Source organism: Penicillium canariense (assembly GCF_028826845.1).
Source record: "Penicillium canariense strain IBT 26290 chromosome Unknown utg000004l_segment0_segment0, whole genome shotgun sequence".
Taxonomy (NCBI): Eukaryota; Fungi; Ascomycota; class Eurotiomycetes; order Eurotiales; family Aspergillaceae; genus Penicillium; species Penicillium canariense.
In genome coordinates, this window is record NW_026622731.1 from 1821526 (window position 1) to 1834086 (window position 12561).

Below are 12561 nucleotides of genomic sequence, written 5' to 3' on the forward strand. Positions count from 1 at the left end.
GCTCGTAAGTCGTTCCCTCTCAAACTGCTTTTAGCATCTAACCTAGTTCTTGCACTTGTTCTGGCGTCAGAAGCTCGTCTATCTGTCTCTGCGCAGGAAAACATAGTCCGCAAAATCGGATCCCGGAACGGCCACGTGGACTATCTAGATGCCTGTTCTATATAGGATCAACATGATGGAACGGGCCTGGTTTGGGGAGTCTGGCAACACATCGCTCCCCTTATACTTCCCCGAACCCACCACCCACTGCAAGCGCTCCCCACGCGCCACATCAAATCCAGCCATGAAGCTCTGTCATCGAGACTTGCCCTCGTGTCCCTCGTGCTGCTCTTAACTGCGGGTAGCCTCGCCTGCGTGAATGATTACGTACCGCCGTCATCCTCGGTGCCAGCTGTGGACGGTCCGGCCCCGGTAGCAGCGGGGCCTTCGGTGTCAGCAAATAGAATTGTCGTACCTGCAGAGCGAGCTGGTTCACTTTCAATTTTTGTGTTCCTGCCCTGTCAGATCTGAATAAGGTGAAAGTCTGATGCGGGTTGCGATCGGTCTCGTTGAAGTCGTCTCCTTGGGGATGGGGGAGCAAGTTGAGAGCGTGGAAGAGGGATTCGATCGGGGGTGGCTCGACTGAGTGTGACGAGAAGGATAGACTCGGTGTAATCTGAGAACAGGAGATATTTATTACGGACATGTACGATTTGTTCTGAATGGAGTCACAGTCCTGCTCAGGCTGGGTACGGGTATATACAACCCTTCAAGCCGGCCGGAGATGACGACCAAACGACCTCGATGTGATCTAGCGGAGAGAGATGACAGCCTCAAGGCGGAGATCAGTCGCACAGATACCATAGCAGTGAGTCAGACAGCGAGACAGGACAGTCAAAAGCCCGGTGACACGGCCAGAGCCCTCACACGGACGAAAGCCGACCCCAGAATATGCGCTATGGCGTCGCGATCCCATGCCCCTGGCGGCAACCCCCCAACTTCCCCTCATTGACCATCCCCCTTCCCCTTCCCCTGTCTTCGTCGGATGCCCTTCGGTACACCGTCTTGGTCCGCCTATCTCTATCCGTCGAGCCCATTGAGCCGGGGAACGATCGTGGTAAATGCGGCTTGTGACGTCGCCCTCCCCACCAAACGTTGTGATCGGCCCTGAGGCAGATAAGCTCCGCATCTCCTCCGCAATTCCCTCTTCCACTCCCCAACTGCATGTATGGCACGGAAACTAAGCCACCAGAGGGTCACCTACGGTAAGCCAATATCTCCATTGGGATCTCGACTGCTGGTTCACCAACTGACCAACCGTTTTCCAGTGCTCCCTCTGCCCGATGCCCCCGGTGGGCACCGGCTGGGGGTCAACGGTCTGACCGTTGACCGTCAGAACTCCATCCTGTAAGCACCCCTTGGCCCCCGGTTCCCTCGAGGCCAAGCAAATGCCTGGCATTCGATTGGCAGGACCTAGTGTGCTTCTGGGTTTCTCTGGCAGCCGCCTTCCACGTGGGTTGCACAGCTTCTAATGTGACGTCTGTTTCTGCGCGCTAGGTATTCCGCAGGCCGCGACGGTGTCATTTGCTCGTGGGACCTCGACTTCTCCCTCAATCCCCTCCATTCCCCGGATCCGTTCTCGACCTCCAATCGCAAGCCGGGCCCGACTCGTTTCAAGACTCAGGTTCAAGCCCACAGCCACTGGATCAATGATATCGTCTTAACCCAGGATAACTCTGCGCTTATTTCGGCGTCGTCCGACACCACAGTTCGACTGTGGCGCCCGCATTCCGAGTCTACCGAGGTCCCAGAGCGCATCGGCAAGCATAGCGATTATGTCAAAGCACTCGCGACTCCAGGCGGCCAGGCCAGCTGGGTTGCGTCGGGCGGCCTGGACCACAAGCTTTACTTGTGGGATCTGAACGGCGGCGGCGAAATCCTAAGTATCGACGCTGGTGGAGACGATACGACTGAGAAGGGCTCGGTCTATGCCTTGGGCGCAGTGAACTCGGTGCTGGCCAGCGGCGGGCCCGAGAATGTGGTCCGTGTCTGGGATCCCAAGTCCGGGAAGCTAGTCACCAAGTTCGTAGGCCATACCGATAATATTAGGGATATCCTGGTTAACCAGGCCGGTGATACGATAATTACTGCGTCTTCGGACCAGACTATCAAGGTGTGGTCTCTGACCGCCGGACGCTGCATGAACACCTTGACCATGCACAACGACAGCGTGTGGTCGCTATACTCGGACGAACCGGATCTATCGGTCTTCTACTCTAGCGATCGATCAGGTTTGGTTGCTAAAACCGATACTCGTGGCTCCTCGGACCTCGAGCAAGGCACCTGTGTTGCTGCACTGCAGGAACATGAGGGCGTTGTCAAGGTTGTGGCAGCTGGTGACTTCATTTGGACAGCTACGCCCAGGTCTAGCATTAATCGCTGGAGAAATGTCGATACCACAGTCGGTATTGAACCGTTCCCGGATCCCGCGCGGACGATCGACTCTACCGCGGTGGCACCGGAAACCTCGACGGGCGAGATGCCTAAGCAGATTCCGTTTAACGCGGCACTGCAGTTGTCAGCCACGTCGGAGCTGCTCGGCACTCCGTCACCTTCCAGCGGACACTCTGGAGAACCGGACTCGGAGAATGATATTGGTCTAACCATTCCGGTGCACTCACTGCCCGAGGAAACCATCGAGGGGCAGCACGGTTTGATCAAGTGCTTGATGCTAAACGATCGGAGGCGAACTCTCACGCAGGATTCGGCAGGAGAGGTGGTCTTGTGGGACCTGCTCAAGGCAAGTTAGGCATTGAAGATTCAGCTTCCTAGTCCGTTGAACATTTACTAACTACGCATGCAGTGTGTTCCCGTTCAAACATTCGGAAAACGCCATATTGATGATGTAGCGACCGAAGTCAACTCTACGGAAAGTATCTCCCACTGGTGCACAATCGATGTGCGCACGGGCAGGCTGTCTGTTATTCTTGAGCCCAACCGCTGCTTCGATGCTGAGGTTTATGCGGACGAGATTGATCTCCCTGCCTCTGAACTTGCACAGTTCCGGGAGGATCAACGAAGTATGTATTGTGTTGGAATTCGATGATTTATATTCTTCTGCTTGCTCACATTTTCATATAGTCAATCTTGGAAAATGGATCCTGCGTTGGCTCTTCGCTCCACTAGTGGATGAGGAGATTCAACGTGATAACACGTACCGCGAGACCGCCATCGCCAAAGCGGAGGAACTCGCCAAGCTTAATCCTTTGAGCACATCCGCACCTGGAGATGACATTCCGCGCAGCATCGGAATCCCTATCCACGGCGACCCTTCCGCGACTCTGCGTCCTGGAATGGAATTCCCCGGAAGCCCGACCACCCCAGGCTTTGGAATCAACGTTGGCACACCATCGTCTGCGACATATCTGAGCACTTCCATGCAGAGCAATAATCCCTTCCCAGCATTCGATGTTGAGACCCCCGATGCTCTTCCTACGATTCACCCACAACACGATGCTGGGCCGTCCTCCTTCTCGGATAAATCCGGTGACTATTTCTCGTCCAGACCGCCGCCGCTCGAAACAGAGAAAAACCCGCTGTCTGCGTCCGATGCGGCTTCAAACCCTGGGCTTCCGCAATCGCCCGCAGAGCCAGACAGGGAGGAGCGTAAAAAGGGATCATTCTTCGGGAAGAAGTTGAGTTTCCCGAAGAAAATTGGGCGTACCTCTACCGACACCAAGCCTCAAATTCTGGAAGAGAAGATCGAGGAGTCTGAAATCTCGTCGATCAAGGAGGAGAAGGTTTACGAGGCCAATATCAGCGGAGTCATCGATCGGATTCGTCATGAGTATGAGGAGTTCCTGTCAGCAAACCCTAATCGGGAGTTGGTGACATCGATCATTCCTAGTGCAGAAAACGAGACTCCTCAACTGGACATACCCCCGCGGACCTCGGTTTTTATCCAGGAAGAAACTGGCGAGACTGCAGTGGCATCGGATCTCTACCGAGGCACCGTGGGTCACATTGGACAAGATATTGAGCGGTTAGAGAAGGCCATTCCTCATTGGCTTGGTGAATTGCTCCTGAAGGTATGTTTTGATCTTTCTCCGTGGCTTTGTGCTGGCTTTCTGATTGTCGCTCTAGAATCAAATCCCGTTCAAAGAGCAGGTGAAGATAGCCTTCATCTTGAAACCGTTTGACGATTCTCTACCACCAGTTGTGAAACCCGAAGCGTGAGTTCCAGAAACATCTGCTTTGGTAATTATCTTGAAAGCTAACACTTGTGTGCTATAGACCCACTGCCAACGGTGGCCCTGCAAATGGCGCTAACAACAGCTCGCGACTCAATGCCAACCGCATGCTCCGAACCAAGAAGGTCCTTGCCTATGTAGCTGAGCGCATTGATCCAGCGAACCCCGATGAGCCCGAGGCGAGCCAAATGCCACCAGAGGAGTACCTGGAGCTGTATTGCCAGAAAATGGTAAGATTTGCCTGGTTCTTCTGAAGACTGTTTACCCTAATCTGATTTTACTAGCTCTGCCCGCCCAATATGACCCTGGCTACTATCCGGACGCATCTCTGGCGAACCTCTGGAGACATGGTTCTGCACTACAAGGCCAACGGCAAGAAGCAGATCCGACCTCCGCGGTCCTTGATAAACACCGACGATAACCATCCCACCCTGGGCGAAGCCAATGTTCCCAATGGCGAGAGCAGCGCGCCTCCAGGCAGTATTCACTCAATGACCAACTCGGGATCGGCCGCTGGTTCAGTCGTCACCTAGGGGAGATGACTGCAAAAGCCCTCTCGAAATACCTGTCTCCATGTAGTTCTCTTGTCCTCTTCTGATTTATTCGCGGTCCCCTAGCTTGGTCTAAGTTGCGAACCGACGATGTGTGTGGCATTTTCTTCAATTGAACAGGCGAAGCACGGGCCCTAGTACATATGAAGATGCTCTCTGTTTACTCTTGTACTTGCTTACATGCCTTATTCCCATGTGTTCTTCGCTTTTCCTTCCCGTCTCTCTTGGTGTCAGCGCTTGTCCACGGCGGGTAGTCAGACCTGTGGGTGCAGAGCGTGCGTTTTGTACGTAGACTCGAGATACCTCTTGCATATATGTTCGCTATGGCTGCTTTCATAATGTTTCATGCTGTAGGGAGATATCCTTGGCCCTTGTTGATCTCCTCTGGGTAAAATGATGACTGAGACCAGGCATTTAAACCTCAGCTCCGCGGACCAACACGGGGTTTTAGCTGATGCATTATACTTATTTGGAAGGAACAGACGTGAAAAACAATGGGATCTTACTAAGAAAGAGGGTCTTGGTTTGTCGGACGTTTTTGAATCTCGTATTCTTCTGTTCTCCCATTAATTTACTACAATCTTACGTGAGGTTCGTGGTGCGCGGGTATAAATGGCGTGCGCACTTCAGTCCCCTCACCAAGGTTCCACCCCCTCCCTTTCCAACAACAATACGCTTCAGAATCCGTACCAAGCATGACCGACAACACTTCGGCCCTCAAAAGCACAGACTATGCTTTCGATCTCGGTAAATTCGGAAGACGTGTTACTACCAACAGTCCTGAAGCCCAAATATGGTTCAATCGCGGTCTCACGTGGACCTATGCCTTCAACCACAAGGAAGCAGCCACATGCCTTGAGCAGGCCATTGCGCACGATGAATCCTGCGCCATGGCCTACTGGGCCATCGCATATGCTCTTGGTCCAAACTATAATCAATCATGGGAGTTATTTGGCACCGATTTGAAGGTCATGGTGCAGCGCACGTACCAGGCCTCGCGAAAGGCACAGGCTCTCGCTACGTCTGCAACCCCAGTGGAACAGGCGCTCATCACCGCCATCCAGACTCGCTATCAGAGCGATGAGCCGGCAAGTATGGAGCAATATAAAGCTCAGAACCAAGCTTATGCGGATGCGATGGAAGTCGCATACCGGGAGTACGGAGATGACCTAGATGTTGCTACTCTCTACGCCGATGCTTTAATCAGCCTTACACCCTGGAAACTATGGGATCTGGTCACTGGAAAACCCAACCCAGGAACACGTACTCTTGAGGCCAAGGAAGTGCTGGAGAGAGCGCTAGCGCACAAAGATGCGAACCGGCATCCTGGCCTGCTACACTTGTACATCCACCTTATCGAGATGTCGCCCACTCCTGAACTCGGCTTAGTGCCTTCCGATAATCTGCGTGATCTAGTACCAGATTCAGGACATCTGAACCACATGCCATCCCATTTGGATGTTCAGGTCGGTGACTATCGAGCTGCCATTCGAAGTAACCAGCAAGCTACACTCGCAGACGAGAAGTACATGAAACACGAAGGCGCTTTCAATTTCTATTCCATTTACCGCATGCATAACTACCACACTCTCATTTATGCAGCAATGTTCGCAGGTCAAAAGAATGTTGCGCTCGACGCTGCTGATCGCATGGAAGCCGCGTTGCCGATAGCGCTCTTGAAGTCAATAGCCGACTTTACCGAAGTCTTCTTTTCTGTACGCTCACATATCATGGTGCGCTTCGGAATGTGGGAGGAGATCCTTCAGCGCCCGCTCCCTGAGGACCAAGACCTATACTGTGTTACAACTGCGCTGGCGCACTACGCCAAGGGCGTTGCCTACGCAGCCCTCGGCAGCATTCCTGACGCAGAGCGCCAGCGAGACCTCTACCACCACGCAGCAAAGCGCGTCCCAGAGTCTCGCCTGGACTTCCCGAATAGATGCGTCGATATTTTCAGCGTAGCATCCGCCATGCTTGACGGCGAAATTGAATACCGACGGGGAAACTATACCCAGGCATTCGAGCACCTCCGCCGCTCCATCGAGTTGGATGATGGGCTGGGCTATAGTGAGCCATGGAGCTGGATGCAGCCGGCGCGCCATGCATATGCTGCTTTGCTATTGGAACAAGGCCATGTGGAGGATGCGGCAGCTGTGTATCGTGCTGACTTGGGTCTTGATGACTCAGTCATCCGCGCACGTCAGCACCCGAATAATGTGTGGGCTCTGCAGGGTTACCACGAATGTCTGGTTCGTTTAGGACGTATGGACGAGGCACGGGTTATCGCGCCACAGCTGAAGATCGCGGTTGCGTTGGCTGATATTCCTGTGAAGTCGTCGTGTTTCTGTCGCACTGATACTTCACAGGCGCCGGAGCCGGAGAGCGCCTGTTCTCAAGGTGGATGCTATTGATTGTCATTATTCGGTGGGGTTTATGAGCCTAAATAGGTGGCGGAATATGATACGAGACGACTGTTGATTCTACACAGACAGTCAGCGGCAACCTTTTCTTTGATCTAAAAATCGAAGTTCCCAATTAGAAAGTTGCGAACATAGCCTCGTTTGTTTAGAAAAAAGTCTAATACAGCACGTGCTCGCAAACTCTCGAGACAATCTGCGGATTGGATTTGGCCCATGAAGGTTTTCAAAATGTGTTCCTCTATTCCAATTTTTTGACGGTGGTTCTGTTTTCAACTTGAAAACTTGTACCTCTACTTGCTGGTATACGCACTAATGCACGCTGTACTGGAGTAGGTCAGAAATCTCCACCTAACGAACAGAAATGAAATCAGATAGCTGATCAGGTCCGCAGCCGCCGGTGTTGCGGAACACAAGAGAAATCTCCGGAAAAGCTACTTCGGTACTACCGGCTTTGACTCTGCATGTATATTATATTGAAACGAGTTGATAAATGGCCCGAAATCTTTGTCTAATCTACCCCTTAAGAAGATGTTTGTTCACTGGTGTTAGCGGCTCTTGTCCTGTCAAGACCCGCCGGACATTCTCCATGGACAGTTTCTCAAATCCGATCTGCGTTTCCACAGCACCTCCGGCTGTGTGCGCAGTGAGCCTATTGGGACGTTCAAGTCAGCATCTATCTTATCACACATTCGTCTCGAGGGACAAGTCAACATACGTGACGTTTCTCATCTGTGCCAGCTCCTTGTTCACGTGTGGCTCATTCTCATGAACATCCAGACCTACCGCCGATAGGTGGCCAGATTTCAAAGCACTAACCAGAGCGGCCTCATCGACCAGAGCACCCCGCGCAATGTTTACAAATTTGGCTCCTATCTTGAATTTTGCGAGTGCCTCCTGGGTTATGAGCTTTGATCCGCCAAACGGTGTTGCGAGAACAACGCAGTCTGCCACGCCAAGAAGCTCGTCAAGCGATTCGCAGAAGGAGGCCCCAATCGCTTCCTCCTGCTCCGTGGACTTACGATACAGATCCTGGTAATAGATTTTCATTCCGAAGCAGGCATAGGCCTTGCGTGCGATGGTGCTTTTCACGGTGAGCGATAGTACTACCGAGGGGTGCTCATCAATACTTACTAGCCAATGTTTCCGAGACCGATGATGCCCAGGATCTGAGTTTGTGGGTTATGAGCGGTGGCTGCGGTATTCTGGTGCGCTTCAAGCCAGAGGTTGGGATCCGCCGAGCGTGCCGCGTCCATAGACCATTGCATATTGCGAAAGACGGAGATAATGTGGAAAATGGCCTGTTATTTTTGGGGCGAAAATATCATCAGCGGTCATGATAGGCTTCTTGTCGTCCATGGAGACGACTAATGCATACCATATCGGCCACAGCTTCGCTTGATGCTTGAGCCCCATTGCAGTAGACGATTGCTAGTATGTGATGAGCCTTTTGCATGAGCACTGAAGAACTAAAAGGCCTACCGTGCTCGGCCAGAATATCAACATCCATCCAGTCATAACCTGCCCCTGCACTTCCGTACACCTTCAACGACCGCGGAAGCAACGGGATCAGTTCAGCATCCCAACGCCCCATTTCCCCTCCGGTGTTCCAAAACGGTCTGAAAATACCCTGGAAGTCTCCCCATTTTTTCTCCTTCAGGGCCTTCAGAAATGCATCGCGTTGCCGCTCTTCTAATGAGGGGCGAATTACAATGAATTCTTTGGATATCTGGGCATAGAGTTCCTTGTTAAATTCGATAGGATCTCCAAGGTGGAGCACGATCGGCTTGTCCGACGCCATCTCGACACCTTATTTCCCAGGCTGTCACTGACGAAAGAAAAACTCATTCACCCAAAGGCCGCACCAAACGCTGGTTCAGTTCACGATTTTTGTAGCTCTAACTTTGAATCCCCGCATCCTCGCGACGCGAACAGCATCCAACCTTTAACTATAATTGGACTAGTGAGTGGGGCCCGTCGCCACAACTCCTAAAACGGCACATAGCCGAGTCGAGCGAGTTGAGGACCGGGGAATGTGGATATTTCCCCGGAGAATGTCAGAGCCGGAGAGTTAGGGAGGGGCGAGATAAGCTGTATGAGCCCCGATCGCGATGCGACACACTGATCCTCGCACACCTCCTCGCATACTCACCATGTTCTATCAGTGGGAACAGCACCCGAACCTGGATAGGCGGCATCGTCCACGCACGCGCAACGGATGCCTGACCTGTCGGTAAGTGAGACGTCGCTTTTCTGGGGTCCGGAGGACTAAAGAGCACTAGGCGGCGCAAAGTTCGATGTGATGAAAAACGGCCCGACTGCGGGCATTGCAGCCGCCTGCAGCTAGACTGCTTGTGGCAGCAGGAGACAGGTCTGCGACCGGGCGTGCGGACGAAGAAAGTACGCCAGCGTCTACCGCAACAGCTCCAAACCGAGTCGCCTGAACTGGTTGAGCCTTCCACAGCCATCACAAAGGCCTCTTCGCCGTCGACCGTCGAGGCCGTAGTTTCGACGGCAGAGGTTCTTCCCAGTGATGATCCTAGCATCAATCGCATCTTCAACTATGCAAGTTTCATGTGGGATGACTATTCGCCTACTGCTTTATCCCCTAGCTGGGACAGCCTCGGCCTGACCTCCTCCCAGGAGCTGGTCCCCTGGCCTGATACCTCTCTTTCCATGTCAGCGTCAATCCCGATGATCTGTGCAAGCTCCATCGCAGACAATGACGTTCTGGTTGAACGACAACCAAGACTCAACACGATGGCATCTCCGACCGTTGCCATCGGTTGGAGTGAGTCTCAGCTAGCCGAGTACTTTGCTCGTTCGGCAGCACCGCCGATTCTAGCTACTGTCGAGACCACGGCGCGCTGGTTCTGGATGCGAAAGCAATTGACCTCGATGACGTCGACCTCGCTCATGGTGAAGTTTGGTGTCATTGCCTTTGTTGCTTTGGAACTAGAGTCCGCGGGCACCTTGGAGTCAGCAACATACACCCAATACTATCGTATAGCCAAAGAGAGATTGGAAGATTGTTTGAGGGAGATTGGCCGTGACAGGAAAATCATTTTATCGCAGCTACGACACATTCTCGCAGTGCTCTTCTTGCTGTCGTACATTGACCTTCTGACAAAAGACGTGTCCAAGGCGCATGCCAATCTCCGAGAGGGATTCCATGCGTTGCAGATGGTGGATATTGAATCCCTCAGTGTGACTGGTAAACGACCCCGTGATAGTACTACATGACGTCGCTGACATGATGCCCGCCAGAAAAACGGCTTCTCTCGTGGCTACGGCTTCTCGATGCACGAGCCGTCAGTGCCGGGGGCGACGGCCTGTTTCTCACCGAAGAGGACAGTACGATCAACACGGACCTGCGATCTCCTGACAGCTCTATCGCCGATGTTGATCCTGGGCTGGACGATGCCGAAGCAGCCTTGGAAGATTTCATCATGCGGCCAGCGTTCGTTTTCTTCCAGAAAGTTCAGCTTTTCATGGGCCGGATCACCAAAATTGACCCCTGGCATCGACGCCGAGGAACGGTCGAAGATGAAACGGAGACCATGGTTATTGCAGCTGCAATCAGTCGAGACATCAAATCTCTGTGGCAGCAGCGACCGCCGCTGATGGACCATGCTGTAGCGGGGAAACTTGCAACCTTGTTGGCCCCCAACTTGGCAGAAACGATTACCCGGACCATGAGGGTGTACCATGCCAACTACTATGCCTCCTTCATTCATTTGCATCGTGTGGCATACAAAAGTAAGCCAATCCGTCCAGATTCGTGCAGGCATGGTCACTAACAAGTTCTCTAGCTCTCCCACGCACCACAGACGTTACAGATGCGATGAATGAGATCCGACAAGTTACTAAAATGATTCTGGAGAGCCCTTGGACATCCTCCCCTCAGGCGATTTCAGCGATTAGTACCCCATCTGCTTCGGTAACGACTTTGCCCTCGCTCCCCGTCAATATGCTGTGGCCTTTGTTGATGCTAGGCGTTGAAGTCGAGGACCCAGAGGAGCGTACGTGGGTTATATCTTGCATCAGGGGAATGGAGAACGTTGCCTCCAATGCCGGCATCACGGCTGATGTTCTCCAAGAAGTTACTCGGCGACAGGATGAAACGAAGCACCGAGTTGATATCAGAAAAGTGATGCACGAGACGTTTGATCGTGCTTTTGCTATCGTATAACATCATTCTGATCTATTTAATGAATCTATGCAGTCCATGAACATCATGATCTCGTTTTCAAAGTTCCTTTTCCAAGTGGTCCGTCATTTTCACTTGCTTCACCACCCAAGCCTGCTTCTCCTCATCCAGGAACTTCGGATAGGGTCGGCGACACCATGAGCTCTCTTCTGGATATCCCAGGTATTTGGCCACCACCCATTTGGTTCCGTTGATGCCAGCTTTTCCAAATCCCCACTCAGCCACGGCAATTTGAAGTTGTAGTTTTTCCGCCTGCTCCGTCTGCCCAGCTTTGTACAGGTTGAAAAGCTCCACCAGCGTCTACATTTGCACCCGTTAGTCATTTCTCTTTCGTTCTCCATCCCTCACTTGGATCACTTGATTACTGACCCTTGGATATAGGTTTGCTAAGCCTGTCACTGAGCCGGCACCGCCCACGCTCAGGCAGGGTACTAGCCAGTCGCTTTGGCCAGCCAGCGCGATAAACGCAGCATTCCCATCCATTGCCCGGCCAAATTTGGCCGCGGAACGAGCTACCGACGCAATTGTTCCACACGTGAGCTTCACCGCAGCGATATTGGGATGCTCGCCCAGAGTCTGCAGCATCTCTGAATTGACATTCAGGCCAGCAGCGACACCAGGGAAATTGTAGATCACGATAGGAATTGGCGAGGCCGAAGCGACCTCCTGGAAGAACCCGACGATCGCGTCCGAGTCCAAGGCGAAATGGAAGTACGACGGCACGAGAACCAGCGCATAGTCTGCCCCAGCCTCAGCAGCCAGTTTCGTGTCTTCAATGATAGCTTGGGTACACCCGCCAAAGGTACCACAAGTAATGGGCAGGCCAGGCCGCCCGAGCTTTTGTGCCGTTGACCGAGTCAGGCGCACCAGACGCGATTTCTCTTCGGGAGTCAGGGTAGCGGCCTCTCCATTAGTACCAGCGATCACAATGCCATGAAGACCGCTGCGGACGAGGAATTCAAGATGCCGTTCCTGTAGTTCCCAATGGATCGACTGGGTGGCGTCGGGGTTGAACCAGGTCAAGCAAGGCACATGAATACCTGGCGGAAACGCCTGGCGAATGGAACCCATCTTGTTCAAGCCAAAAGTCAAAAGGAATTTTTAATTTTGTACGGTCAGACAATCCGGTCATCGAGCCCATATTAAATGTGTCT

The 12561-nt window shown here is 52.8% G+C and overlaps 5 protein-coding genes across 5 annotated transcripts; 3 read left to right on the top strand and 2 right to left on the bottom strand.

Annotated features, from left to right (window-relative positions):
• Positions 1-1207: 1207 nt before the first annotated feature.
• N7482_006987 (WD repeat protein) lies at positions 1208-4762 on the top strand (the record flags this gene model as incomplete). Its single annotated transcript, XM_056689112.1, has 8 exons — positions 1208-1244; positions 1308-1386; positions 1537-2779; positions 2843-3059; positions 3121-4067; positions 4123-4211; positions 4273-4459; positions 4514-4762. The coding sequence occupies 8 exons, from the start codon at positions 1208-1210 to the stop codon at positions 4760-4762; spliced, it is 3048 nt and encodes a 1015-aa protein (XP_056541541.1).
• Positions 4763-5475: 713 nt separating this feature from the next.
• Positions 5476-7191, top strand: N7482_006988 (tetratricopeptide repeat protein; the record flags this gene model as incomplete). Its single annotated transcript, XM_056689113.1, has 1 exon — positions 5476-7191. The coding sequence occupies one exon, from the start codon at positions 5476-5478 to the stop codon at positions 7189-7191; it is 1716 nt and encodes a 571-aa protein (XP_056541542.1).
• A 522-nt stretch (positions 7192-7713) lies between these two features.
• On the bottom strand, positions 7714-8998 carry N7482_006989 (D-mandelate dehydrogenase-like dehydrogenase; the record flags this gene model as incomplete). Its single annotated transcript, XM_056689114.1, has 5 exons — positions 7714-7849; positions 7916-8281; positions 8332-8498; positions 8576-8628; positions 8680-8998. The coding sequence occupies 5 exons, from the start codon at positions 8996-8998 to the stop codon at positions 7714-7716; spliced, it is 1041 nt and encodes a 346-aa protein (XP_056541543.1).
• Positions 8999-9350: 352 nt separating this feature from the next.
• On the top strand, positions 9351-11389 carry N7482_006990 (Zn(II)2Cys6 transcription factor; the record flags this gene model as incomplete). Its single annotated transcript, XM_056689115.1, has 4 exons — positions 9351-9430; positions 9480-10411; positions 10465-10956; positions 11010-11389. 4 exons carry the CDS (start codon positions 9351-9353, stop codon positions 11387-11389), a joined length of 1884 nt encoding a protein of 627 aa, XP_056541544.1.
• A 57-nt stretch (positions 11390-11446) lies between these two features.
• N7482_006991 (dihydrodipicolinate synthase family protein) lies at positions 11447-12478 on the bottom strand (the record flags this gene model as incomplete). Its single annotated transcript, XM_056689116.1, has 2 exons — positions 11447-11707; positions 11777-12478. 2 exons carry the CDS (start codon positions 12476-12478, stop codon positions 11447-11449), a joined length of 963 nt encoding a protein of 320 aa, XP_056541545.1.
• Positions 12479-12561: the final 83 nt, after the last annotated feature.